At 44.2% G+C, this 27,514-nt stretch overlaps 1 protein-coding gene across 1 annotated transcript in view; it reads right to left on the bottom strand.

The window, feature by feature from the left end:
• The window catches only part of RASA2 (RAS p21 protein activator 2), a 223,099-nt gene that overhangs the window by 31,914 nt on the left and 163,671 nt on the right, over positions 1-27,514 (bottom strand). The window contains exons 16-19 of the mRNA XM_029615728.1: positions 13,968-14,054; positions 13,807-13,884; positions 12,066-12,139; positions 11,614-11,720 (exon numbers count right to left, since the gene is read on the bottom strand). Of these exons, the coding sequence (XP_029471588.1) occupies positions 11,614-11,720; positions 12,066-12,139; positions 13,807-13,884; positions 13,968-14,054 (346 nt within the window). The remainder of the gene's footprint in view (positions 1-11,613; positions 11,721-12,065; positions 12,140-13,806; positions 13,885-13,967; positions 14,055-27,514) is intronic.

The following is a 27,514-nucleotide window of genomic DNA, read 5'->3' as shown; positions in this document are numbered from 1 at the left end:
CAAGAGAATAAAATGAGAACTTTGCAAGCTCAGTGTGCTACCATGACCAAAGATGGAGATAGTCTTCTATTAAAATTGGAGGACTTAGAAAACCGCAACCGAAGGAGTAACCTGCGTTTCCGGGGAGTCCCCGAGACGGAGCAATATGGCGACTGCCACGAGGTGGTACGCTCGCTGAGTAAATTCTTCCTCAGCCAAGGTATCGATCAGCCCGAAGCTTCAACTTCCGGCCTTATAGAATTGGAAAGGGCGCACCGCACATTAGGTCCGAGGAGGGGAAACCTCCCAAGGGACATCATTGCGTGCTATCTTCGCTACCCAGAGAAGGAGAGGGTACTTGCAGCAGCCCGAAAACAACAAAACTGGCAGTGGGAAGGACACAGCATATCCGTTTTCGCAGACCTAGCCCCGGGGACGCTACAACGCCGGCAATCTTACCAACCTATAACATCTGCGCTCCGGAAGGATAACCTCCGGTATCGCTGGCTCTACCCGGTGGGGATAGCGGTCACAATCCAAGGCACGACGTCTCGAGCGAGTTCCCCGGATGAGGCGGTAGCCATCTTGAAGGCGGCAGGCATCACGGTCCAGGCGCTACAATCCACAGTCAGCAAAAGCCGTCCAGAACCAGCTACATGGCAGCGAGTAGAAAAGGGAGGCCGTCGTCTGCGTCGCAACGAAGGAAGGAGCAGTGCGAATGCTGACGAAGGAGCAGGATGAGTGGTCGGCGGGCTAGACTTTGGTATCAGTGTAACATCGGCAAGTTTTGCTGAGACTTTATCGGTTCATTGCCGTTGGAGTTGGTTAATGAGGGGATGACCTGTTTTGTCGGGGAAGAGGGCTTGCTTTTTTGTATTATTGGGAGCGGGGAGGGGGGAGGGTTATGGTATAATTAGAGGGGTGGGGGTGATTGCTCTGTCTTTTTGCTGGCGTACAGTTTCACTAGCCTGCCTCGGCGGGTGAGCCATGTTTTCATGGCCATGAGTACGGGGGTGGGGAGGGGGGAGGTTGGAGGGATGAGAGGGAGAGGGGGAACGAGTGAACATGATGAAATGTGTGGTCTGGGTTGGGATTTTGCAAACGGTGGGCTGTTAATTGTGACCCATGTGGCCCTTAACTTGTGCTTCTCAGGGCAAGGGAGCGCAGTGGGCTGGAGTGGAGAGGTTAGGTTGGGGGCGATGGTGGGAGGGCACGGAGGTGTGAGTGTCCCCCTAGATCTTTTTCACCAGTACTGATGGCGCTTAAAATCATTTCCTTGAACGTCAAGGGCCTTAATCATCCGCGTAAAAGACAGCTCTTAAAACAGGATATCATCGGCCAGTCAGCGCACATAATATGCTTACAAGAAACCCACTTGAGAAGGAGGTATGAACATTTATTAAACTGGCCTATGTTTGCATATCGTTTCTTTTCACCTGCAACCAAGAATCAGAGATATGCAGGGGTCTGTATCTTATTTAAGCAGGGTTTGGATTATGTCATCAAATCGCAGGTAACAGACCCAGGAGGGCGATATGTTTTGGTGAAGTTTGAATATGGAGGGGAAACGTTCACTGTGTTGAATATTTATGCGCCTAATACGCAACAACAAGATTTTTTTACCTCCTTGGACTGTCTTCTTACCAAGGAAGGGGAGGGTTCTCTGATTGTGGTGGGGGATTTTAATCTGACCCTGTGTCCCCAACTTGATAACTCAGGGAGCTCCCTTATGGGATCTGGTAAACCCAGGAAAAAACTGAAGTCCCTAATGCACCATTGGAATCTAGCTGATGTATGGCGACAGCAGAACCCGTCGGTTAGGCATTATACCTTTTTCTCTGTTCCCCACCAATCGTATTCTAGAATAGATTTCTTCCTTTTGGACAAGCTACTTCTGGGGAGAGTCACGGGTGTGCACATAGATTCCATTACATGGACGGACCATGCCCTCATTAGCCTTGAATTGGGAGATGGGGGACAAGGGAGGGGTTTCAGCCCCTGGAGACTGAATGAGTCCTTGCTTTTGGATGCAGCCTACTGCCAAGCCTTGAGGGACGAGTTGACCTCTTATTTGGCAACTAATTCAGGTGACCCCTGTGTTGTATGGGAGTGTTTGAAAGTGGTAGCGAGGGGTCACTTGATCTCCAGGGGTTCCTTTCTCAAAAAACAGCAATTGAAGTTGAAACATTCCTTAAAGGACACTATAGACAGACTCTCGGAAGTACATAGAATTACACTGGATAAGTCCACATATGCCAGAATTCAGAAAGCTAGGGGCGAGTTGCAACATTTGGCAGACGAAGAACTAAAGGTTAAAGTTTTCCTGCAGACGCGGGAACGGTTTGAATGGGGAAATAGGTCGGGGCGACTACTAGCTCGCTTTTTGAAGCTTAAGCAGTCACGCTCCCAGATTACAGCACTTTGTCGGACAGATGGGAATGTACTTACCTCCCCTCTTGCCATCAGGCACAGGTTCCAGCAGTTTTATGGAGAGTTGTATACTGCCGAGGCTGATATAGACCTCAACCAAATTGATAGTTTTTTGCACGACCTGACCCTGCCACAACTCTCTGAAAAGGAGAGAGCCTTTCTGGACAAAGAAATCACGCAGGAGGAGATTGCTGAGGCTATTAAAGGTCTTAAGCCTAATAAGGCCCCTGGCCTTGATGGTTACTCCTCAGCTTTTTATAAGGAGTTCTCTGCCGTTCTTATTCCCCCACTGCAAACATTTTTTAACCATTTACGGGCAGGGAACTCCTTGTGCCCAGGTACAAATACTGCAGGAATCACCATTATTGGAAAGCCAGGTCGGGACCTGACACAATGTGGGTCATATCGGCCAATATCCCTCATTAATGTTGACCTGAAATTGCTGGCTAAGGTTCTGGCTACTCGCCTTAATAAGGTCCTGGCCCGCCTAATACACACAGACCAGGCGGGATTTATTCCTGGGCGAATGGCCTCTGATAATATCAGAAAGATAGTTGACCTGATTTGGTGGGCTCGAGAAAAGGATATCCCATTGGTGCTCCTATCCGTTGATGCTGAAAAAGCATTTGACATGGTCCACTGGCCATTCTTATTTCGAGCACTTGAGGGTATGAATTTTGGACCTTTTTTCTTACAATGTATACAACAACTATACAATAGCCCTAAGGCTCGGGTGAGGGTGAATGGTACGTACTCAGAGGCATTTGATATCCATAGGGGAACGAGGCAGGGGTGCCCTTTGTCCCCTTTGTTATTTGCCCTGTTTTTGGAACCTCTGGCGATTCAGGTGCGCGCCAATTCTCGGATCTCTGGTATTGCGTTGGGAGACATGGAGTATAAGATGTCCATGTTTGCTGATGACGTGCTGTTCTCCCTCACTAATCCGGCCCAAACGCTTGGAGAGACGTTACAGGCCCTGCAGAATTTTAGTAGGGTGTCTGGCTTTAAGCTTAATGTGGACAAGTCGGAAATTTTAAATGTCACTGTACCGGAGGCAGATCTACATAACCTGAAGTCTCACTTTTCCTTTAAATGGGCCCCAAAGAAAATTAAATACCTAGGGGTATATATCAGCAAGGACCCTCAAGAATTGTACCAATTGAATTATCCCCCACTTCTCCACAAAATTTTTCAGGATTTGGATAGGTGGTCCGGGTTATATTTATCCTGGTTTGGGCGCATATCCTCCGTTAAAATGAACGTTTTGCCGCGGTTGGGGTACCTTTTTCAAGCTTTGCCCATTCACCTATCTAATAAGTTGCTCAAACAATGGCAGCGGAAAATCTTTTCCTTCATCTGGAGGCGACGGCCCCCCAGGTTATCTCACACAATTATGTATCGTTCACGGCTGCAAGGGGGTTTGGGGGTGCCTAATTTGCGTTGGTACTACGCGGCAGCCCAACTGCGAGCCATTCTAGATTGGCACCGGACGGGAGAGAAAAAGCAATGGCACCTGGTTGAACAATCTCTTGTAGGGGAAATGCCACTTGCAGCTATGGTTTGGCTGCCCAAAGGGGCTTGGCTTCATTTGAGTCATGTTCCCCTACCAGTGCAAACTACCCTAAAAATGTGGGACTTATGTAGGAAATCCTTGGTTGGGGATCGCCTATATTTCTTTAAATCTAGTCTGTCTGCCAATGCTCATTTACTCAAAGAGAATTGCCCAACATTTGCTCAGGGGTGGGCCTCCAGAGGCATCCGGGAAATGGGACAATTGTGGTCACAGGGGACTTTCATTTCATACTCCTCTTTACAGGAGAAATTCCAGCTTCAGGCAGGTGATGTGTTTGCTTATCTCCAGGTTAGACATTATTTCCTACAAGAGGGGATTAGACATGATCTGGAGCGGGGTAAAACGCAGCTGGAGAACTGGTGTGACCATGCAGACTATTTGAAGAAAGCAATTTCTAGGTTTTACGTTTTTTTCAATACAGACCCAGACCGGAAACTCTGGTATATGAGGGCATGGGAGACAGATTTGGGGAGGCCACTTACCAAGGAGCAGTGGGATGCGATTTTTTTTGGCTACTAAAAAAGCCTCACAATACACCTCACTAGCTGAGAATTGCTACAAACTCTTATTTCGATGGTATTGTTCCCCAGAACGGATGCATAGATTTGCAGCCCAGGCCTCACCGCTGTGTTGGAGGGGGTGCGGGCAGATGGGATCTTTTTATCATATGTGGTGGACATGTCCTCAGGTGACTAATTACTGGACCCACATAACTAGTGTTCTTAACCAGATGCTCGGAAGGCAGCTCACTTTACTGCCTGAACATGTATTATTGAACCTCCCGACCGATATTCCGCTAGCCCAGTGGAAGCTTGCTCATTTAGTGATAATGGCAGCGCGCTGTGAGCTAGCCTTAATGTGGAAATCTGATACATTGCCCTCCGAGCTCCAAGTGAGGCGGCGTTTAGTTCGGTTACAGCGTCATATAGCGGGGATTCTGGCATCCCGCAACCGCAGACCGCAGAATACCACTTTTTTGCAACCGCTGGAGAAGTGGCTGGCCCTAATGCCAGACATCTCAGTGTAGGTGGTTTCGGACCCCTGTGAGGGGCCTAGCTAACTAGTTGGTGGAAAGGGCGGCAGGAGAAGGGCAACCTTTATGTTATACTTCTTGCTGTAATCCCCTGGGTGAGGTGGGGTAATCTCAATGATGTCAGGGTATTTTTCCCTCTACCATGATGATCATTCTGTCAGACCACACCACCAGTTTCCACTCAGTATTATTTCTTTTTCTTTTTATCTTTGTCTCCCGTAGGAGATATCAAAGGACTTTTGTCTTGTCCCTCTTTGGGGGGGTGGGGGGGGGGGGGGGGGAGGGGGGGGATCAATATTTGAGCATTGTGTCCGCAGAGAGGAGATATTGCAGGAGGCCCTGCATTTGGACATCTATTTCTTACCTAATCGGTGTTAGGTTGTTTATTGGTTCACATGTTGGTTCTTTCTTTATGTACACAGTAGCTTGTATATGCTCCTCTGTTACAGATGTCAATGTCATGTTGGTAATTTGAAAACTTAATAAACTACAAATTTAAAAAAAAAAAAAAAAAGAACTTAAGATTTGCAACTGGTGCAGAACAGAACTAGGACATGAAAAAAAAAATATATTCAAATTTTGGTGCCACCTCAGTGACAGCAAACCGAACTCCCTCCAATGCCAAACACATTCAGGCCGATACAGTAAATCCCATGGGAGAACCGGCGCTCCGAGGTGAGCACCCGCTCTCCCAACGCACGCCCAGGCCACTCTTCTGGGCGCACGATCGAGTATTTAAATGAGGGCCCGCAGTAAAAGGAGGCACTAGGGACACTAGCGCATCCCTAGCGCCTCCTTTTTGACAGCCGATGCTCAATTTTACTGGCATCGGTTCTCAAATCCGCTGACAGCCACGGGTTCGGAAAACGGACGCCGGCTAAATTGAGCGTCCGTCTTCCAATCCGCGGGCCGATTTTTTTTTTTTTGTAATTTTTTTTAAATTTTGGGGCCTCAGACTTAATATCGCTATATTAAGTCGGAGGGTGTACAGAAAAGCAGTTTTTACTGCTTTTCTGTACACTTTCCCGGTGTCGGCAGAAATTAAAATGTGCGGCTTGGCTGCACATTTTACTTTCTGTATGGAGCGGGAATAACTAATAGGCCCATCAACATACATTTGCATGGTGCGGGTGCTATTAGTTTCGGGGGGGTTGGCCGTGCGTTTTCGACGCGCTATTATCCCTTACTGTATAAGGGGTAAAAATAGCGTGTCGAAAACATGCGGCCAATCGCGGGCTAACAGTGCGCTCCGCTGCGGTCAATCACGGGCTAACAGTGCGCTCCGCCGGAGCGCACTGTACTGTATCGGCCTGATTGTGAAGTAAGACAAATCCCTACAAAAACAAAAAACACCACCCAAAGGCAGGCGTTAATTTCGGCCGGCACCAGGAGGGTACAGAAAAGCAGAAAAAACTGCTTTTCTGTACATCCTCCGACTTAATATCATAGCGATATTAAGTTGGAGGCCCCAAAAATACATTTAAAAAAATCAAAAATTAAAAAAAAAAAATTAAAAATCTGCCTGCGTCCCGTGGGTTGGAAGACAGACGCTCAATTTAGCTGGCGTCCGTTTTCTGAACCCATGGCTGTCAGCGGGCTCGAGAACAGACACTGGTAAAATTGAGCGTCAGCTGTCAAACCCGCTGACAGCCACCGTTTCTCTCAAAAAGGAGGTGCTAGGGATGCGCTAGTGTCCCTAGCACCTCCTTTTACCGCGGGCCCTCATTTACATAAATTTATTTACTGGATCGCACACCCAGGACAGCGGGTGCTTGCCCGCTCTCCTGCGAAGTTTTCTGTATCAGCCCGTCTGTTAGTAGAGTTTTTGTTCTACTGAGCATGTGTGGGAATTCCCGCTTGGGCTTGACTCATAAGTCCCCTCAGTTGATTTGAGAGCTAATTCTAGCTACGTAGTTGACGCTCCAGGGAAATGGGTTGGTATTTGGAATGGCTAATTCATCCTATCTAGGGAAAACACCATTTACTGTAAGCAAACTTGCTTTTTTCCATCAATAAGCAGGGCTGAATTAGTCATTACATGTGGGGAGTTTCAAGCTGAAGGTTGCAGTGTTGTGTTTACTGAATAAGCAACCCTGACCCCTGTGTGGAGAGCAGACTGAGTAAACAGGTTATGCAAAATTGCTTGTCTGAATTTACTGTCACTTTCTGAGAGATTGTCCAAACAGTAGAGGGATGCAAAGGTGTGTATGGACAAAAAGGTTGCAGCTTAACAGATGTCAAGTGGTAGGGCTCGCATATGAGCCACTGATGTAGCCATGGCTCTAACTTGATGAGCCTTGATGGTGTTTATAATTTGTAGGCCCTGCTAGAGTACAGCAAAATGTGATGCAGTCTGCTAGTCAACTGTTCAATATACATTTGGCCACTGCTATGCCAAGTTGTTAGGATGAATAATTGTGAAGTCTGAGAATGTGGCCAAGACCTTTTGTAATAAGCCAAGGCTCTTTTACAGTCTAAGGTATGAAGAGCTCTCTCACTTTCATGTGAATGTGGCCTCGAGAAGAATGCAGATCACACAATGGCCTTGTTGCGTCCGTCGGTCGCAGACGGCTGCGACCGCTCTGCGCCTTACCTTTTTTTCTCCTCTTTCACTGTCTTTGGGAAAGATGGCTGCCTCTGGAGCCGAGGGTCTCTGCGTTTCCAAACCAGCATGGGCGCCCCATCCGCTATGCTCACTCCTGTGGCCTCCTAGGGCGTGAGCGCGCACATCTCCTACGCTCAAATACACATCATGGCGAGAACTTTGGGGGCGGCCCCACTGCATGACGTCAGTACCTCCGGGTATATCTAGCCTCCGCCTCCGCTACCACCTTGAGTAAGCAAGGACTTTGGTTTTAGCTACTCTGACCGCTCTAAGCTGCCGCTTAGAAGCTGCTTTCACTCCAAGGGCCTCGCTCCTGTAGAAGCTCTAGATACCCGCTCCTAGGGGGTCTCTCACTTCCAACTACCCTTCGGGGCCCTCTCTAACCAAGACAACCGCTCCTCGGGGGTCTTTCTCTCTCTTTTACATTTCAGGATATCGGCCCATCGGGTACTCGCTCCTCGAGGGCCTACCAGCCATTATATCCTGCACCACGGACCTTCGATCTCAACTTTCCATCATCAGGAAGACGCCATTATTCCTGTGAGTACCTCTACGATCCGGTGCTCCAACTCCACCCACCAGCTGCGACGTCTTCCACACTGCGGGCTTCTCCCTATTGTGAACATCTGGGTGAGACTTCACTTCTGAGCCTGTTGAACGTACTGGCACTTCTTGGATCAGTGCCTTACCTTCCTGCTTTCACCATCTATGGCAGTACAATAAAGCCTCTATTCATACAGTGTCTGCTATCGGAGTTCAACCTATCGCAGTGGTTCCCCATGGGGCCCCTCCCCGTGGGCGGAGTCATCTCCATTGCGACCAAGGGTCCACTATGCCACAAACACAACAGGCCTGATTAATATGGAAAGCTGATATTACTTTTGACAGAAACATAGGGTAGGTGTGGAGCACCTCAATGTTGTGGAGGAATTGCATATAAGGTGAATAATGAACTAAAGCCTGAAGTCTGCTGACTCTTCTGGCTTGTGTTATTGCAGCACATTATTTTCCACATTAGAAACCTGAGAAAAGCAGACTCCAATGGTTCAAATGGCAGCTCCACTGGTTGTGCTAGAACTACATTTAGATCCTATGGAACAGGTGGTTTCACAACTGGAGATTTAATATGCCATAAGCCTTTCATGAATTTTGAAACTAACAGATGAGTGGCGATCGGCTTACTCTCGACTTGAGCCATAGCACCGAGAGGGAACTCTTTCTGATGCAGTGCTAAGTCCTGAAGTAGAAAGAGAGAGTAAATAACTCAGGAAATTTTTGGTTTCAGATGCAAATGGATTCAAGGAACTTTGCTGACACCATGAAGAGAACTGTTACCATTTAAATCCATTGGTTCTCCTAATTGATGGTTTCCTGGCAGGCACTACTCTCTTCTGCCTCCTTGGGGAAGGACAATTCAGACCTTCAAATCCTAAAAAATTCTGCTGCTCATCTAATTTCTGGCATGCAGTGGAATGAGCATATCACTTCTGTTTTCAAGAATCTGCATTGGTTGCCCATAAAACAACAAATTTAAGGTATTTATTCAAGCAGCTGAATGGGCCAGAGTATCTCAAATCTCTTTTGACTCTGTATGCTCCACAGAAGAACTTACATTCTAATAACAAATTTGCTTCTTGTCCCTGCAGTTATAAGTGCACATTTCATTAATACGAGAAGTCGAGCATTTGCTTTTATTGGACTGGAATGCTTTTCTTAATTATATGAGGGAAATTAGTGACATAGTGGCTTTAGAACCACCTCACAGGGGTTCTGAAACAGTAGCCATTCAAACTGTGGATACCGGGACTCCTCATGAGAGAAAAATCTGACTCCTGGAAAAGAGAGGTTGGAAGGTTCTCTCCTCAGCCACTTCAGAGGTAAAGAAATCCTTCACCAACGCTGATATCTGGTCAAGGGACTTACGTGCCCTTTGTCCTGGTGTGGGCGCTGAACATCCTGTTTCTGATACTAGAATGTAATCCTGTAGATTATCTTGGCTCTGCAAACTTTGAATTGCAGGCCAATTAAATGAGAGGTACGAGAAAATGTGATCTGGAGTCTCTGGGCATAGTCCTTGTTCCAATAATCTTGTTGGTATAAGAGCTTTGAGAATTGGTGGGGGTAAGTGTATTTCATCTCCCCCTCTACCCCATCACAATTCTGTTCAGGCCAGCATATAGCTGCATTGAAAGCACTGCAGCCCCACGCAATAACAATGAAGCAACCTGCCCTTATGTTAAGGGCATTGAGGACTGTTGAATTTCACATTCCGGGGCTTGAAGTGTTGAGGATTTATACTTGATGATTGGACTTTTGCATAGAGCATGCAGACAATGCTTCGTGTTTTACGTGCATTGGCTCCTCAGAGTGCCGCCTCTTCTTTGGCAATACTTTTGCTTACTGGATTACGAAGATTCAGCCTGTTCTGCCAATGGGGGAAATACTTTTGAGGAGCTCCTGCTCAACTCAGTTCTCAGAAAGGCAGATGAGGCTACGGTCTGGGAGGAGAACAGATTGCAGCTTCTGACTGACTTATGCAGTTTCTCCATTTTCCAGGTCCTCGATCTTTGGGTCTATGGGGTACATCCATCCAAAATCGTAACAGTTGGCCTCATCATGTCCCAGGCAGCAGATACAGAAGTTATGCCCATAGGTAATGGACATTCTGATACCACAAATACAGATCTTGAACCCACTCACCCTGAGTTTCTTCTTACTATACATGGTGAAGGAAAAATGTTCTTAATTTTTCTTTTTTATTTTGGTAGCACTGCAAAGTGCTGTTTGGGGGCTGTTGAGAGGAGAGGTAACTTTAAAGAAAAAATATCAACTTTACGCAGAAAAAACAAAGAGAGAAAGAGCGAGAGAAATATATATCCATATTAGTGGTTGGACGAAAAAAGGCTCACGAGGAAACGCCCAAGTGGGAATTCCTTCACATGATCAGTACAGCAAAAGCTCTATAGCTAAGAGAGAGGGGCCTGTCCAGTGATGCTGGATGACATCAGCCACATGTAGTGGCTAATTCAGTTCTGCTTATTGGTGGAAAAAAAAAATAAAGGTCAAACAAGTTTTTGGCAATACCTCTGTAGGGTGGATTACATCATCACTTCAAAGCTGTATGTACAGAGTCGTTAAGACTCTGTACATACAACAAAAGGATGGAAGGAAGGTGGCAACATACTATCAATTTATTAATATATTCAGATATTACTATCCTTAGCTCATTTGGTATGGATCTGATGATGGAAGCATAATTATCAAAATCTAGTCAGAAATCAAAAGTCAGTCCGATTAAAAGTTATCACCTACAACAAATTTGTGGACCTTTATTTCTAGACTTCTTAAGTAGACTAACATTGCAATCGCTTTACTTAATTCAACCAAAAGGAGAAACTGCAACACAAAGCATTTTCAGTTCATGTAGAGAACCAAACTATGACACTAGCTCTTTCTGAGAGAGTGCTTCCAGTGCAAGTCCGAAAAACTGTTTTGAATATTTCTAATCTGCTGTCCAAAAAAAAAAAGTTTACTCCTATGGATAAAGCCATAGACAAAAAAAAAAAAAATACAATGTAACAAACAAAAAGATGAGTAACATAAGAAAAATATGCTATACATGAACAAACATCAAACAAAGAATGGTAAAATCAAATATTATTCAAAGGCTAGCTGAAAGAATAAGAGATAAACAGCTCAATTCTTGCCAGAGATCCAGGAGCAAAGAGTTCCATAGAACTGGATCGGTCACTGAGTATTTATTTTATTCCACTACTTTTCTAGGCAGCTTCTAATTTTTCTTTTAAAGTCATCCAATCTTCACGGCCTTGGATTCAATCTGTCCAACTAACCAAAGGTCTCCAAACTGAACGTATTCAGTTAATCCATTCTTCGTTAACATTTACCCATTTGAAATCCTATTGAAAACATGCAAGTTTGTGAATAAATGCTGGGAGAGTGTAAAACAAGTTTAAAGTCGAAATTGCATGTTACCTTGCTGTTTGTGGTACGCGAGTTCCCTGCTGGTTAAGCAGAACCATCGTTTCTTGAAATTCTTTTTCCCTATTCGATTCCTTCCCTGAGCTCTTTTGAACATCTCACTGTTAGAGAGAGGAAAAAAAAAAAGGATTTAAAAAAGTAGTCAAACTGAAAGTAACGTCCCATGAAAATAAAATTAAGCAAGTGGTGGGGAAAGGTCCCCCCCCCCCCATAATATCAAAGCCAAATACATTTGTTAATAGCCCAAGTTAATTATTGGATAATCTTCCATGAAAAATAAAATTAAGAGCTGCTTAAAACAAACCTTGTTTGTTCAAGCTTCCAGTCAAGACAGTTACCGTATAATAATAATAAATATTGTTTTCAGCTATGCTAATTTGTTGTCCACTCTGGATTATCTACGCTAACAACGGTTTAACAGCACTTAAAAAAAAGGTATTAATTACCCTTCTTTTAGAAGTACAGGTTCACTCATGCCACTAGGTTCTTTACTTTCGGTAGATGAAATTTCTTCTAAAAACTAGAAGGCAAAATGGGATATGAGGTTACAGCTTGCATGGGAGAACGAAGTGTAAAGCATGTTGATAAAACGTTTCTATGAGAATCTGATCTACTGTTGTTTACAGCAGCAGCACTAGCGATTTCTGTTTTAAAGACAATTTATTTGCACAGACATTAACATCTCCTTTTTAATATTTCTTCAGAAATAAACTGTTTAAAGGTTTTGGGTTTTTTTTTTTAAAGCTCCTCTTATTTAGCCACTCTGAACTTCACAAGCCTAAGAAAATCGGGATGCTGAAGCTGATCATTTCAAAATGCCAGGCAGGCACCAAACTAAATATATGTTCAGCATCAACCACATTAAGCAAGGACTTAGTATCCTACAAGGTGTAGCAACAAAAGGGAAGGACAAACAGAATACAAGCAAAACTGCTTACCTTTTTTTTTTTTTAAACTACTGGGAAGGAGTCGTAAGCCAGACCGTGGGACCTACGGAGACCAGCACCCGGCCTGATCAATTATGCACCTTCACAGTTCTTTTTTTTTAAGGTTTTTTTTTTTTGCAAATAAAACAAAATATTCTCAAAACAGTATAAAGTCCTAGGCCAACACAGCCGAGTTTCACATTGAGCTTCTTCAGGGGCTAATTTGTGCATTATCATAAGGAGAAGAGGGGTTTGACCATCACATCTCGAAACCTCAAGATGGTGTTCTTTATTAAATGTATTTCCAGTCTAAATGTACCCTTTTGGGCACTTCCATGCTTGGCCACTGTCATAGATGTGGTTGAGAATAAGCCAACGTACCTTGTATCTATGTTTTTATCCTGTCTGTTTCAATGCTGCATCTCAGTACTGAAGTGAGTTATGTTTCTTTTAATACTGGGTATGTTTATTGTAAGCTGCTGAGGTCTATGGATTGGTGGCCTACACATTTTATAAATTCATAATCTCCCAAACCGGGAAGCAGCTACAACTACATTTTAGTCAAGCAAAGATGCCATGTAGGACAAAGTTTTCCACAGGAAGAGAAGTATCTATGGCATAAAATTAACATTTTGGGGCAGATTTTCAAAGGGTTACGCGCATAACCCCCGAAAAGCTGCCTCTGCCTGCCCCTGCTCGCGCCGAGCCTATCTTGCATAGGCTCTGCGGCGCACGCAAGCCCCGGGGCTAGCAAAAAGGGGCGGGGTGGTCCGGGGGCAGGGCGTGGCCTGAGCCTCCAGGCACAGCGGCCATTTGCCACTATGCCCAGGATCGCGGGCCGGCCATCGGCCGGCGCACGTAACTTCTTCAACAAAGGTAAGGGGGGGGGGGTTTCTAGGCAGGGCTGGGGGGCGGATTAGGTAGGGGAAGGGAGGGGAAGGTGTGGAAGGAAAGTTCCCTTCGAGGCTGCTCCGATTTCGGAGTGGCCTCGGCAGAAACGGAGGCAGGCTGCGCGGCTCGGCGCGCGCAAGTTGCACAATTGTGCACTCCCTTGCGCGTGCCAACCCTGGATTTTATAACATGCGCGCGGCTGCGCACACATGTTATAAAATCGGGCGTAGATTTGTTCGCGCCGGGTTGCGCCCGAGCGCAGGTTTTAAAATCTGCCCCTTTGTTTTTAAAAATGCTGGATAACATCTCTGTACTTGCACCTAACCCATTCTAAAAAAAACAAACAAACAAAAAAGTGCATAATTTATACCTTTTTAACAGCATCTGTGTACATCTCTTCCTGAAACATTTTGAAAAACTCACACATGAATGTCTCTTTGAAGCTTGACTGAAAGAGAGGAACAAAAGATGTTAGGTGGAGAAATACATGCACAGCACTTCCACAAAACAAGCCAAAGTAAGCACACTTACAAGCTTGCTTTTGGACAAACTTCCCCAGCTTCCCAAAGTCTGGATCGTTTTGGAGATGAGAGTTAATGTTCTAGATGTCTGAGCATCCTAGAAGAAAAATTTGTATAAACTTAAGGTACATGGGTGTTTTCACACAAATGTCCTCACACAAAGCCTTTTACCACCAGATCAAGATGAACGCCACCCCCCCTCCCCCGTCCCTAGGCCACCAAGGGAAATCTGGCTTTTGTCCTACCATCTGGTAGCCATTAAGGTCTACATGAAACCGCCCGATGGGGGCTAGCCACTGGAGTCTCCGCATTTCTTGGAAAACTGCTAATTAATGGCTTTTGTGATCAGCACATCAGGCATTAATCAGCAGTTTTCCAAGAAATGCCGAGAACCCAACGGCGAAGGAAACAAATCACCTTATCAGTGGCGTGGGGTGACGAGCGTTTGCTTCCTTGCTACACGTGTTCCGAGAGAGGGAGCCAACGTGTGCAGCAAGAAAACAACTTCGGTTGCCAGTACTGTCAAACAGTCACAGTAACGTGTAATTTGTAGGACAAGAGAGCACCCCTTTCTCCAAAATACCCCCAAAGGGCCACAAATCAAGTGCTACTAAGCAACCCCCTTACTTTCTCCACAATTTCAGGAGCTCTTCATTCAAACTGATGAGACTTGGTTCAATAACTGCTAGGCCAGCTTATTGCTGCTCCCAAGCTCAACCGGTCACTGGAGAAGGAAGCCTGCCCAGCCCTTGTGCTTGGGTGTATAAGGTGCTGTCACTGAGCCATGACAGCATCTTTATGAGCATTACCATACAATCATTTTTTTCAATTCACAGAGCCAGCATTCTGTTGAAACAAGGAGTGCCTTCCAGACATACATCTAAACAAAGCTGTTTGAATGTCCCCTAACCTCTGGCAATAAACTGTTTCATTCCTCTAAATTATTTGAAATTCTAACATTAGCGCTCTGTTCTTTTCTCAGTCCGTCCCGTCAAAAGTCTGCGGTTGTTATTGTGCTGGGTTTGTTTCTCTCAAGAGCATCTGCGATATATCCCTAGACTTCTCGCCTCACCTTTGCTAGAAATCTTCCATACTACAGTGCATGAGATTGAAAAATGGCTATATTTCAATTGGATCATCAAATTATTAGGAGCATTTTTTTCCGTTAACAAAAAAAAACAGGCATGAAGAGACTTCACTGGATTATTTAGCATAAGAGTGTAGTTTTCCAACTAGTGCCTAGGACCCACCTTGCCGGTCCAGTTTTCCGGTATCCCTGAATGAGATATATTTACATACATTCAGGCCGATACAGTAAAACCCGAGGCGAGCACCTGCTCTCCCGACGCGCGCACAGGCCACTCTCCTGTGCACGCGATTTAGCATGCAAATGAGGGCCTGTGGTAAAAAACAGCCGCTAGGGACACTAGCACATCCCTAGCGCCTCTTTTTTGACAGGCGCGGTGGCTGTCAGCGGGTTTGACAGCCGACGCTCAAGTTTGCCGGCGCATGTTCTCAAACCCGCTGGCAGCCACAGGTTTGGAAAATGGACGCCGGCATAATTGAGCGTCCGTCTTCCGACCCGCGGGGCGATTTTAAATGGGTTTTTTTAATTTTAAATTTTTTTTAAATTTTGGGTCCTCCGACTTAATATTGCTATGATATTAAGTCGGAGGGTGTACAGAAAAGCAGTTTTTTCTGCTTTTATGTACACTTCCCCGGCGCCGGCAGAAATTAACACCAGCCTTTGGGCAGGCGTTAATTTTTGAAAGTAAAATGTGCGGCTTCGCTGCACATTTTGCTTTCTGGATCGCGGGGGAATAGCTAATAGGGCTATCAACACGCATTTGCATGTTGCGGGCGCTATTCGTTTTGGGGGGGGGTTGGACGTGCGTTTTCGACGCGCTATTACCCTTTACTGGATAAGTGGTAAAGCTAGCGTGTTGAAAACGCGTGGCCAAACTCCAGCTAACAGTGCGCTCCACCAGCCCAATTGTTTGCAAGAACCAGGCTGATGTATGCAAATTTATCTCATGCATAGTCTTCCTCCTTAGGGATACCCTGGAAATCAGATTGACAAGCTGGGTTCCCAAGGACAAGTTTGAAAAGCACCGGGCTATAATGGTCACTATTTGTGCCACTCAAATTTTATCCAAAGCTGAGCAATGACACTGTATTGGTTTAAATGTGTCCACAGAATACACAGTAACATCAACAGGCATAATTCCACAGACATTAGTGTAACATTTTTGTCATGCTGTCACAGTCATGCTTAGGGATCTAATCAGACACGCCAAACAGAGTGACCAGATTAACATTAATAAAATGAAAAAGGGGAAAAACTTCAAGGAATCATTAGGAACTCAGAAGTCAAGACAGATCAGAGAATTAATCAGCTGCTTAACTATTAGATATGTACAAATGAAATGCAAATACAACTGTATTTTATAGCACTTCTAACAATATTACATAGTCACTGCATTGGTTATACTTATAGGGGTAGATTTTAAAAGAAGCGTGCGTGTCCTACACGTGTGCGCGTGCGGCCTACATATGCGCGTGCTACTTGGTGCGCGCACACGTACGCCCGATTTTATAACATGCGCGCGCAAGGCACGCACAAAGGGGGTGCACAATTATGCACCTTATGTGCGCCAAGCCATGCGCTGTCTTCCCCGTTCCCTCACAGGCCGCTCCAAAATCAGAGCGGTCTGGAAGGGGACTTCCCTTCCCCGTACCTTTCCCTCCCCCTAGCCCTACCCCCCCAAAAGTTTTAAATTTACCTTTTGCGCCTGCCTCTGGGCAGGCGCAAAAGGTACACCTGTACACCTGTAACAGGAACACCTGTACACCTGTTACAGGTAAGCAACTTTGCTTTCTTCGAAGACCAGCAGGATGGCAGTCCTCACACATGTGGAAGACTTAGCTACAGACTGCCCTGAATGAACAAGGGGAGAAACCAAAAACAGTGCCAGCAGGCAAAAACTGTTTTTGGTGGCAATGAACCATTTTTGTATCATCTTCCTTTTTTTTTTTTTTCATATTTAGTAGCAGCCTGGAACCAAAATAATGGGCCCTAGAAAGAATGGAAAAGGATGCTATACCTCAGAATAGACTCGCTATACCCTACTGTCATGTCGGGAGTCTCTGTCCAAGCAACAGTGCTATGTGAATGCATGTTGCAGCCTTGCAGATCTCCTCCATGGAGGACAATCTTTGTGGGCTATAGACTTTGCCATGGCCCTGCCACAGCCCACCAGATTCAGGACTGCCTGGATATAACAGGAAAAAGATGAAACGTGCTTGCCAATATGATAAACTTTAACAATGGCAATCCCAGGTTTGTTGGCGTGAAAAGAATAAAATAAAACTGGGTGGACATTCTAAGGGCTTCAGTCCACACCAAATAGAAAGCCAAAGCTCTCTTGCAGTCAAAATTGTGTAGCACCTGTTCACCTTTGTTGACATGTGGCCTGGGAAAGAAAATTGGAAGCACAATTAGTTAAGGTAGAATTCCGACATTTCCTTTGGCATGAAATTAGGGTGCATGAGCAGAACCACCCTTGTGTGAAAAAAAAAAAGTAGATATAAAGTGGATAAAGTCACTAGGGCCTAGAGCTCACTGTGGGTCGAAGTGACTGCCACCAAAAATATGATCTTCCTGGTCAGGTACTTCAGCTCATAGGAGTCCAAAGGCTCAAAGGAAGCTTTTATCAGAAGGGCTACCATCACGCTGAGGTCCCATGATACAGCAGGAGGCTTGATGGGGAGCTTCAAATGAAGCAAACCCTACATGAAACAAAGTTTGTGCAAAGATGGATCTATCTTCTACACAGTGGTAGTAAGCTCCAGTTGCGCTACAGTGAACCCTGAGTTGATCTTGACTCTGAAAGATGTAGAAGGTAATCAAGCAGTTTTTGTGTTGGACAGGAGAAAAGATCTAGGGCTTTTCATTCACACCAAAATGCAAACATCTGAGCCATATGACTTTCTTGTTGAGTCCTTCCTGGAAGCCAGAAGTACACAACACTCATCCTCAAAGATTTAAGGGTTGTACAGCTACCCTCTCAACATCCAAGCTGTGATGGCCAGGAATCTGACAATGGGATGATGCAATAGCTCCTGATCTTGAGTGTTTAGAGTTTGAGAATTATCGAGACTGATTGGATTACTCATGGATATCATCTGCAGGAGTGGAAACCAAAAGAGTACAATGAGGCAGGGGGCTCTTCTGTGATTAACCAAGATGGATGCTTGATCGTGAAGCTCCTTACCCCTGATCACAAATTCCATCTAATAGAGTTGCTAAGAGCTCATTTTTTGCTGTTTTCAGCAATTCTACGGTGAGGTAATACTCTACGATGGCGAAGAAATGAAAGACTACAGATCTGAAACAGTTTTTGTTCAACATACACACCTCAGATTCTTTCAAGGCTGATGGTAGCCAGGCCGCAGAAGATAAGGGAGGCTCAGCTCTGGATAATGCCGCCTGGGCACCTTCTGTTACTCCGGACACTAGTGATCTTCCAACGAGAGAAGAACTCTGGGGCTGGTTTTTAGAGCTTCACGCTGATTTGAAGCAGCAAAAGCAAGATCTCCTAGAACTGATATTGGAGGTCCAAGAAGATCTGGCGGCCCTGGGCTCCCGTCTCAACGAGCTCGATGTATGCATGGAAGGACACGCTGTCATTAATATCACAGCGCAGCAGAAGCAATTACAGACAGACTATGAGTCTCGCTGAAAAACTGTAAGACCTGGAAAACCGCTTGCGGTGGTGCAACCTGAGAATTCGGGGGGCACCTGAAACCTCAGACTATAAAGACACTATGGCTGTGGCGCTGAAGATATGTGCTTTCATACTTTCAACCATGGGGTCTGGCGCCTCGTCTGATAGCAGCCCTGCGCTGGTGGTGAAAATCAAACGTACACATAGGGCATTGGGCTCTAAATCAGATAATCGGGCCAGAGACAGTCTTTTGCATGCACGGTTTCGCCCAAAAATCTGTTATCTATGACGTGACACATAAGCAGTCTGATCTGCATTGGGAAGGACACCCCATCACTATTTTTCACAACCTTGCACTTTCTATCCTTCGCAAGCGCTTTGAGCTAAGAAAGGATACCCGGACGCTGCAGGATCAGCAAGTCATTATCAGTGGTCTTTCCCTTTTGGCTTACACTTCATGGTCAAAGGTATCACACATACCGTGTGAAAACTGTTTTGGAAGCTGTGGCAGCTTTCAAGTAAGTGGATATCTCTTTCAACTTTCTTGTGCCTAAGATGGCTTCTGGAGCGGCTAAAATGGATACCTACCCAAGATGGCAATGCACTGGAAAAGGAGGCAGGAGGCTGCGTTGGCAGTCTGAGAACTCTCGTTCTGCGCTGTCGGACCAGGGATGATGTGTGTGATTGATATTCACCTCCTGCATCTTTAATTTTCTCTTTTTGAGCTCAAGCTGCTATTTTTTCTTTGCAGCATTAATGATCTGACAGGTTGTTCATGTGTGCTCATTTTGCAATGCTTTTTCCTGCATTATTTAAGCTTCATTGATGGAAAATCACCACTGTTTATTTCTTGATTGTTGTTATTGGGTGATCAGGGGGTTTGGTTTCTACTCCACCTGGGTTTTTCACTTATGTTCCCCATGGGGTGGCAGATCTGCCATGGAGGTTGGGCGGATCATTCATTGGGTAATGGGTTTTTGGGGGGGGGGGAGGTGTTATGCATTTGTATTTGTACTGCACATACATTGTTGGGGCAGACTGTGCATCCTTTTGTTGCACAGGTCGCAGGAGTGTGGTATTGGGGGTCTTGGGGTTTGATTATCCTATGAAATTCAATGGCGACTAGGATTTTTTCTCTTAATGTTATGGGCCTTAACTCGCCTTGGAAATGTTATTTATTATTTGGGGAATTAATAACCGACAGAGCCTGTATTGTATTTTTACAGGAGACTCACTTATGAAAAAGGTACAAGCGTCTCCTCTTTCATAAAAATTACCCGCACCAGTTTTTGGTGGTTAGCACTATAGGGGCCAAGTATTCTGGCACAACCATCTTGATTTCCAGTTTCTTCACACATGAAGTGCTTTTTCAGATAGCGGATCCAGGTGGTAGATTTTTATTGCTCAAAATAAGAGTGGGTAGAGATATTCTTACACTTGTTAATTTATACTCTCCTAACGTTGACCAATCCACATTTCTGGATGCGCTGGAAACTATTCTACTCACTCATATGGAAGGGGTTTTGATTCTGGGTGGGGACTTTAATTTGACTAAAAATCTTACCCTAGACAATTCGCATCTGCTGCCTTCGTCTCTACAAGGGGCAAGGAAAAATCTTTTGCTCATTATTATCTCAATGGAGCCTACTAGATATTTGGAAACAGAGGCACCCTAATTCTAGAGTTATACCTTTTTCTCCTCTTCCTACAGGTCTTATTCCTGTATTGATTATCTTTTTATTTATTGACAAAAGATTGCAAAACTGAGTAGTAGGTGCTGATATAGGGAATATTACTTGGTCCAACCACATGCCTGTATGGCTGGACATTTCTTTGCAGGATTTGGATTGTGGTCAATGGTTTTGGCACCTCAATGAGAGCTTGTTAAAAGATTCTTCCTTTGCTGATTTTTTGGAGGGACAATTGCTAATTTTCAGCTTCATGCTCCCACCCCCCAAGGAAGTGATATGGGACTGTTCCAAGGCAGTGGTGAGAGGTCTTTTAACTTCTCAAGGTGCTCATTGCAAAAAGACTATGGAATTTAAAAGGTCCCAGTTATTGAATGAAATAACACAGTTATCGTGAGTGCATATGCAAACCCAATCTAAATCTGATTTCGTAGATTATCTCTGGCTAGGTCGGAATTACAGTCCCTAGATGATGCTAAGCTGGCCAAACAGGAATATTTTGAAGGGGGAAACTAGGCTGGTGAATATTTAGCAAGGCTCCTAAAAGCTTTATTTACCCAGAGTTTTACTGGCAAAATTAAAGCTGCGCAAGGGGTTATGGCTACTAAATCTGCAGAAATACGGAACTGCTTTATGCAGTTTTATACTACACTTTATAGTACATAGGCAGCCATTACTGATGTAGATATAGTCTCATATCTTGATCCCATTTTACTTCCTTACCTCACCTCTGAACAGTTTCTTGGATACCCCAATTAGCACGGTTGAGATTTTGCACGTTTTTAGGAACCTGAAGGCGGGCAAATCGCCAGGGCTGGATGGGCTATCTAGTGGTTATTATAAGCGGTTTTCCCATAAGAACATGCCACACTGGGTCAGACCAAGGGTCCATCAAGCCCAGCATCCTGTTTCCAACAATGGCCAATCCAGGCTATAAGTACCTGGCAAGTACCCAAAAACTAAGTCTATCCCATGATACTGTTGCTAGTAATTTGATTAATAGCAGGTAATAGACTTCTCCTCCAAGAACTTATCCAAACCTTTTTTAAATCTACCTATGCTAATTGCACTAACCACATCCCCTGGCAACAAATTCCTTTGACTGACATGTTCAATTCTTTACAGGAGGGAGGTTCTCTTGTAATAAATTCTAATGTGGCTGGTACTTCCTGTTATTGCGAAGTCTGGTAGAAACCCCACTCTCGGTGGGTCTTACTGCCAGATTTCTTTAATTAATCTGAAGCTTAAGATTTTAGCTAGGGTCTTAGCCAAACGTCTGAATGGGATTCTATCTCAATTAGTGCACCATGATCAAGTAGGCTTCATTCCCAATTGGTCTGCGGCAGATAATGTACGGAAAATTGTTGACTTGTTATGGTGGGTGCGTAAAGAGCATCTCTATTATTTTACAGTCAATGCGGAAAAAGCATTTGACATGATGCACTGGTCTTTCTTATTTAAGACCCTGAAGAAAATGCAGTTTTGCCCTTTACTGGATTGAGAAACTATATGATTCCCCTAAAGCCCAAGTGAAGGTTAATGGCGGTTATGGGGATAGTTGTGCCATGGGCACACGGCAGGGCTGCCCATTATCCCCATTATTGTTCACCCTTTTTTTGGAACCTTTTAATATGAGAAATTCTCAGCCCAGATTCAGGGAGTCAGTTTGAGTGACTTGCGATTCAAGCTATCTTCATTTGCTGACGATATCCTATTCACCCTCACTGATCCCTGCTTTAACGGGCGTTACAGATGACTTGAGACGTTCTGGAGCAGTTTCAGATTTTAAAGTCAATTTTGACAAATCTGAAATTTTGAATGTTAATGTGAATGAGTCTACGGTTTCCAGACTCCAGTGGCAATCCGCCTAGACAGACAGACTACTATCCCATGGTGCGGTATATAAAAACTTTAAAATAAATAAATAAAATTAAAAAATTCCCCTTTTGGTGGGCTAAACACACTCTGAAATATGTAGGGGTCCTTATAAGTTTTAAAGTGAAGGACTTGTTTACCTTGAATTATGCCCCTTTATTGCAGGCCATGAACAAGGATATCGAAAATTGGAATAGGGAACATTTTTCTTGGTTAGGATGCATTGCCATTGACAAAATGAATATTTTACCCAGATTTCTTAATTTGTTTCTATCGCTACCCATTTACTTATCTGCTGCAATTCTGTGATCATGGCAGAAGATTTTTAATTTTATTTGGAAAAGGCGCCCACCCAGGGTTTCTAGGACTATACTGTATCAGCCTAAGAGGAGGAGTGGTGTGGGGGTCCCCAACTACATTGGTACTATGCTACCTCACAATTGCATATGTTCCTTGATTTTCACAGATCCTTTGCTGTTAAGCAATGGACTCTACTTGAGCAAAGGTATTGAGGTCAACGCCTCTTTCTACTCTCCCATGGCAGCCCTACTGCACTTGGTGCCCTTTGCAATGTTATCCCATGGCAACTATGCACTTCTGGTTTCAGTGGAAATTTAAATTGGATGGTCTCAGTAATTACTTTTATCTTTTGCATCTTTTTCATAATGTAACTTTTCCTCCATGTCTATCTAATAATGCATTTAGGGTTTGGAAAGTGCATGGTGTTATTAGAGTAGACCATTTTTTCCTGCGTGGAGATCTCATGCAAGCTAGTGACATCGTTGCTCATCATTCCTTAGAACAGCTGAATTTTTGGGAATATGCCCAAATTAGACATTTTCTTTTGAAACAATAGAAAGCAGTGACCTCGCGACTAGGTAAATCGCTGCTGGAAAACTATTGTGATCAGGTTGATAAGATAAAGGGGTTGGTCTCCAAGGTTTACTTTCTTAATAGCTGTATCACTGAAAAGTTTCCACATATACATGTTTCGGAGCTTGATATGGGGAACAAGTGTAGAGGACTGGGACTCTATATTATCGGGTGCTAGCAAATGCTCCATTTCAGCTAATCTTCAGGAAATTGTTATAAATTGCGGTTTCGTTGGCATTTGACCCTCGTTAAGCTGCATATCCATCAGTGAGCAATTTATGTTGGAGGAATTGTGGTTCCTTGGCACTTATATACATGTATGGTGGCATTGCAAGGTGATATCCCCTTTTGGCAACTAACTGCTGATTGGACATCTGGTCTATTGGGAGGGGGACATGTATATGCTATTGGGAGGGGGGCATGTATATGCTGCATGTAACATATTACTAAGTCTCCCGGTGAGGGGTTTTGCAAAGTGTTCTCAATGCCTCTGCCAACAAATTTTTATTACAGCCCAGTGTGAGGTTGCTTTATATTGGAAGCTTCCTGAGGCACCTTCTTTTAAGGCTGTAATTATGCTGTCTGCACACCCATTATCGTTTGGCCTACTTAACAGTTCTCCATCACAATCGGCTACCATCTTTTCAAAGGATTTGGGAGCCTTCTGTTCAATGGAGGCAAGCTCAGGGATTGGTTACCTCATGATATCAGCTCTGTTTAGATCCTTTAGATCTTTTTTTCCCTAGAGAGAAGAGACTCTGAATTTCTATCTTATATGATTCACTGTGCTGTGTAATTACCTACTCCTTCTGGAAATGTATAGTGCTGTTTCTGTTACTGTATTTGTCTATGCATACGGGGTGGGGACCGTTAATGAAAATTTTGGATGTAACTTTTGTGTTTATGTTGTTATTGTTTTGACTTTCTGTAAACATCCACTAAAAACCTTCTAATTTCAAAAAAAGGGTGCCATGAGAATCATAGCCCCCCCCCCCCCCCCCCAGTCTCTTCTGAATTTCAACATAGTCTTGATGAGAATTGTAGGAAACATATAATAGTAGACCCTGGCAATGCATCCAAGGTTAACTTGCCTCAAAAGTCCCTGTTCTGGAGCAAAGGTCCATCATTCTGTTTTGTTGCTGTTTTGTGGCTAATCCTTAAAATATAAAATTTCTTGCTGCTCACTCCCTATGACAAGTGGTGGGTCTCCCCGAGTCACCTGGTTAATAATTATCTACGGTATGCACTTTTCATCCATGAATTTATCCAAGTCCTTTTTGAACTCAGCTATGCTAGTTGCCTTGACCACATCCTCTGGCAAGAAATTCCACAGCTTGACTGTATGTTGAGTGAAAAAAAATACTCCCTTCAATTTGTTTTAAATCTGGTGCCTGTTATGTTATGAAATATCCCCTAGTCCTAGTGTTATTTGAAAAGATAAATAGCTATGCCCTGTTCACTCATGATTCTATAGATTTCATTCATATCCTTTGTCAACTGTCTCTCTCCAAGCTGAACATTCCTTACTGGTTTAACCTTTCTTCATAAGAGAGCTGTTCCAACCCCTTAAAACCATTTTTGTTGCTCTTCTCTGTACCTTTTCTAATTCCACTCTATCCTTTTTGAGATGGGATGATCAGAACTGCACACGATGTGGCTGCACCATTGATCTATACAGAGGCATTATGATGATCTCCACTTTATTCTCCATTCCCTTCTGGATGGTTCCTAACATTGTTTGTATTTTTGACTACCGCTGCACACTGAGGACAAAGAACATATCATGGGATCCGTGACAGGTATGAACCTTTCACACAGGCCGCTGGCCTTAACATAAGAACATGCCATACTGAATTTTATTTATTTATTTTATTTATTTAATAGTTTTTATATACCGACCTTCATAGTAAATAACCATATCGGATCGGTTTACAATTAACAAGAAAATAACTGGGGTAACAATTCAAGTACAGCAAAAAAACAGTAGGTAGGAATGAGTCAAAAAGTTACAATCAACAGGGTAAGAGAACTTGGAAGCTTGCAACAAGCTGGAAAGAAGATAAGGCAGGAAATAAATATGAGGTGATACCATAGGGCGTACGGGTTAAAGCATAATGGTGCTTTAACCTGGAGGTGTCAGAGTCCATTAGTGAGTGTAATCACCATAACGGGTAAGAGTGAAGGACAACTAGTGATTGTCTGGTGGGTCGGCGAAGGCTTGGTGAAATAGCCAGGTTTTAAGTCTTTTTCTAAAAGTTAACAGGCAAGGTTCCACTCTAAGACTTGAAGGGATGCTATTCCAGATGGATGGGCCAGCTATCGAAAACGCTCTGTCTTTGGTCGTCGAGAGGCGTGAGGCTTTAGTAGGGGGAAATTTCAGGGTGCCTTTGAGAATATCTCTAGTTGGTCTGTTAGCGGAGTGGAGTTTGAATGGGATTTCCAGGTCGAGTTGAAGATGATGATGGATAGTTTTATGTATTACGGTGATTGATTTATATAGAATTCTGAAGTTAACTGGTAACCAGTGTATGTTTCTGAGGATGGGAGAGATGTGTTCGCCGCGACTGGTACTTGTCAGCAATCTCGCAGCCGCATTTTGTAACATCTGCAGTGGTTTGACAGTGGATTTGGGGAGGCCTAGGTAGAGGGCACTGCAGTAGTCTATTTTGGCGAACAGTAGCGCTTGGAGGATTGTCCTGAAGTCGTGGAAGAATAAGAGTGGTTTTAGTCGTTTTAGAATCTGTAATCTGAAGAAACAGTCTTTGGAGGTTGTGTTGACCATTTTCTTCAGGTTTAGACAATTGTCTAGTATTACCCCAAGGTCTCTAACCTGTTTGCAAGTAATGTGAGAGATGAGTGGAGATGGTGGGGAGATATTGATTTCGTTTGAAGAGATGTGGAGCAGCTCTGTCTTGGAGGCATTAAGAACCAGGTTTAAACTGTTTAGTAGATTAGTGATGGATAGAAGGCAGTTGTTCCAATGGGTGAGCGCTTTTGAGATTGATTCTGTTATCGGGATTAGAATCTGCACGTCGTCTGCGTACAGATAATGAATTAGATTGAGGTCTGTTAACAGTTGGCAGAGGGGGAGGAGGTAAATATTAAAGAGGGTAGGAGATAAGGAGGAACCCTGAGGTACGCCAAGAGTTGATTTAGTTAGGGGAGACTCTTTATTGTTGATTTTGACTTTGAAAGTCCTATTGCTGAGGAAGGACTTGAACCAGTTGTGTGCAGATCCGGAGATGCCGATATCTGCTAGGCGATCCAGCAGGATGGTATGGTTGACGGTGTCAAATGCCGCCGAGATGTCTAACAGGACTAGCAGAAAGGAGTGTCCTTTGTCTAACCCCATGATAATGTGGTCAGTAAGAGAAATGAGAAGGGTTTCCGTGTTGCGTGATTTCCGGAACCCATATTGCGATGGGTATAGGATCTTGTGGTCTTCAAGATATTCAGAAAGCTGGGTGTTTACCAGTTTCTCCGTTAGTTTGGCAACGAATGGGAGGTTAGAGATGGGTCTGAAATTAGCTGGTACATTAGGATCTAAGTTGTGTTTCTTGAGGAGGGGCTTGAGTGAGGCAGTTTTTAGGCTGTCTGGGTATTTTCCTTCCGTTAGCAGGCTGTTTATGATACCGGACAGAGGTCCTGAGATCACATTTGGGATGAGAAGCAGGAGTCTCGATGGGATGTTATCAGCTGGATGGCTTGATGGTTTCTGCCTTTTTAAAAGGGATTCAATCTCATTTGTGGAGATTGACTCGAAACTGTCAAATTTGGGTCTAGTAAGAGCCTGGGGATTCTCACATGGCTTGGGAGGTGTAGTATTTGAAGGCAGGAGGGCGAGTGTATTTAATATTTTCTGTTGAAAGAATGTGGCGAGCTCATTAGCCTTGGTAAGAGCTTGTTCATCTGGAATAGGTGGAGGAGTAGATTTGGTGATTTGTGTCACGTAGGCGAATAGGGCCTGGGCATCATATTGGAAGTGATGTATTTTGTTTGCATAGTATTCCTTTTTTTTCTGTAGAATGGCGGTCCTGTAGTGATGTAAGAATCCCTTGTATGTAGAAAGGGTCGAAGTGTTAGGGGTTTTTCGCCATCTGTTTTCTTTATGGCGTAAGGTCTGTTTCATTTGTTTAAGTTCAGCGCTGAACCAGGGTTGATTTCCCTTTTTTGTTGGGTTGATTGATTTGGAGACAATAGGGCACCATTTGTTTGCGACTGTTTCTGTAATCTTTTGCCAGGAGGATAGGGCTGAGTCGGGGTTATCTAGGTCTAAGTTAGAAAGTTCTTTGGAGAGCTGATCGCTGAGAGTGTCAGATGGACATGCTTTCCTAAATTGAATGGTGGAAAGGAGTGGGGCGGTGTGTGTCTGTTTGTGTGTGGAGAAGGAAGAT

This window comes from Rhinatrema bivittatum, chromosome 9 (genome assembly GCF_901001135.1).
Source record: "Rhinatrema bivittatum chromosome 9, aRhiBiv1.1, whole genome shotgun sequence".
NCBI lineage: Eukaryota > Metazoa > Chordata > Amphibia > Gymnophiona > Rhinatrematidae > Rhinatrema > Rhinatrema bivittatum.
This window is presented reverse-complemented; position numbering and strand designations above follow the sequence as displayed.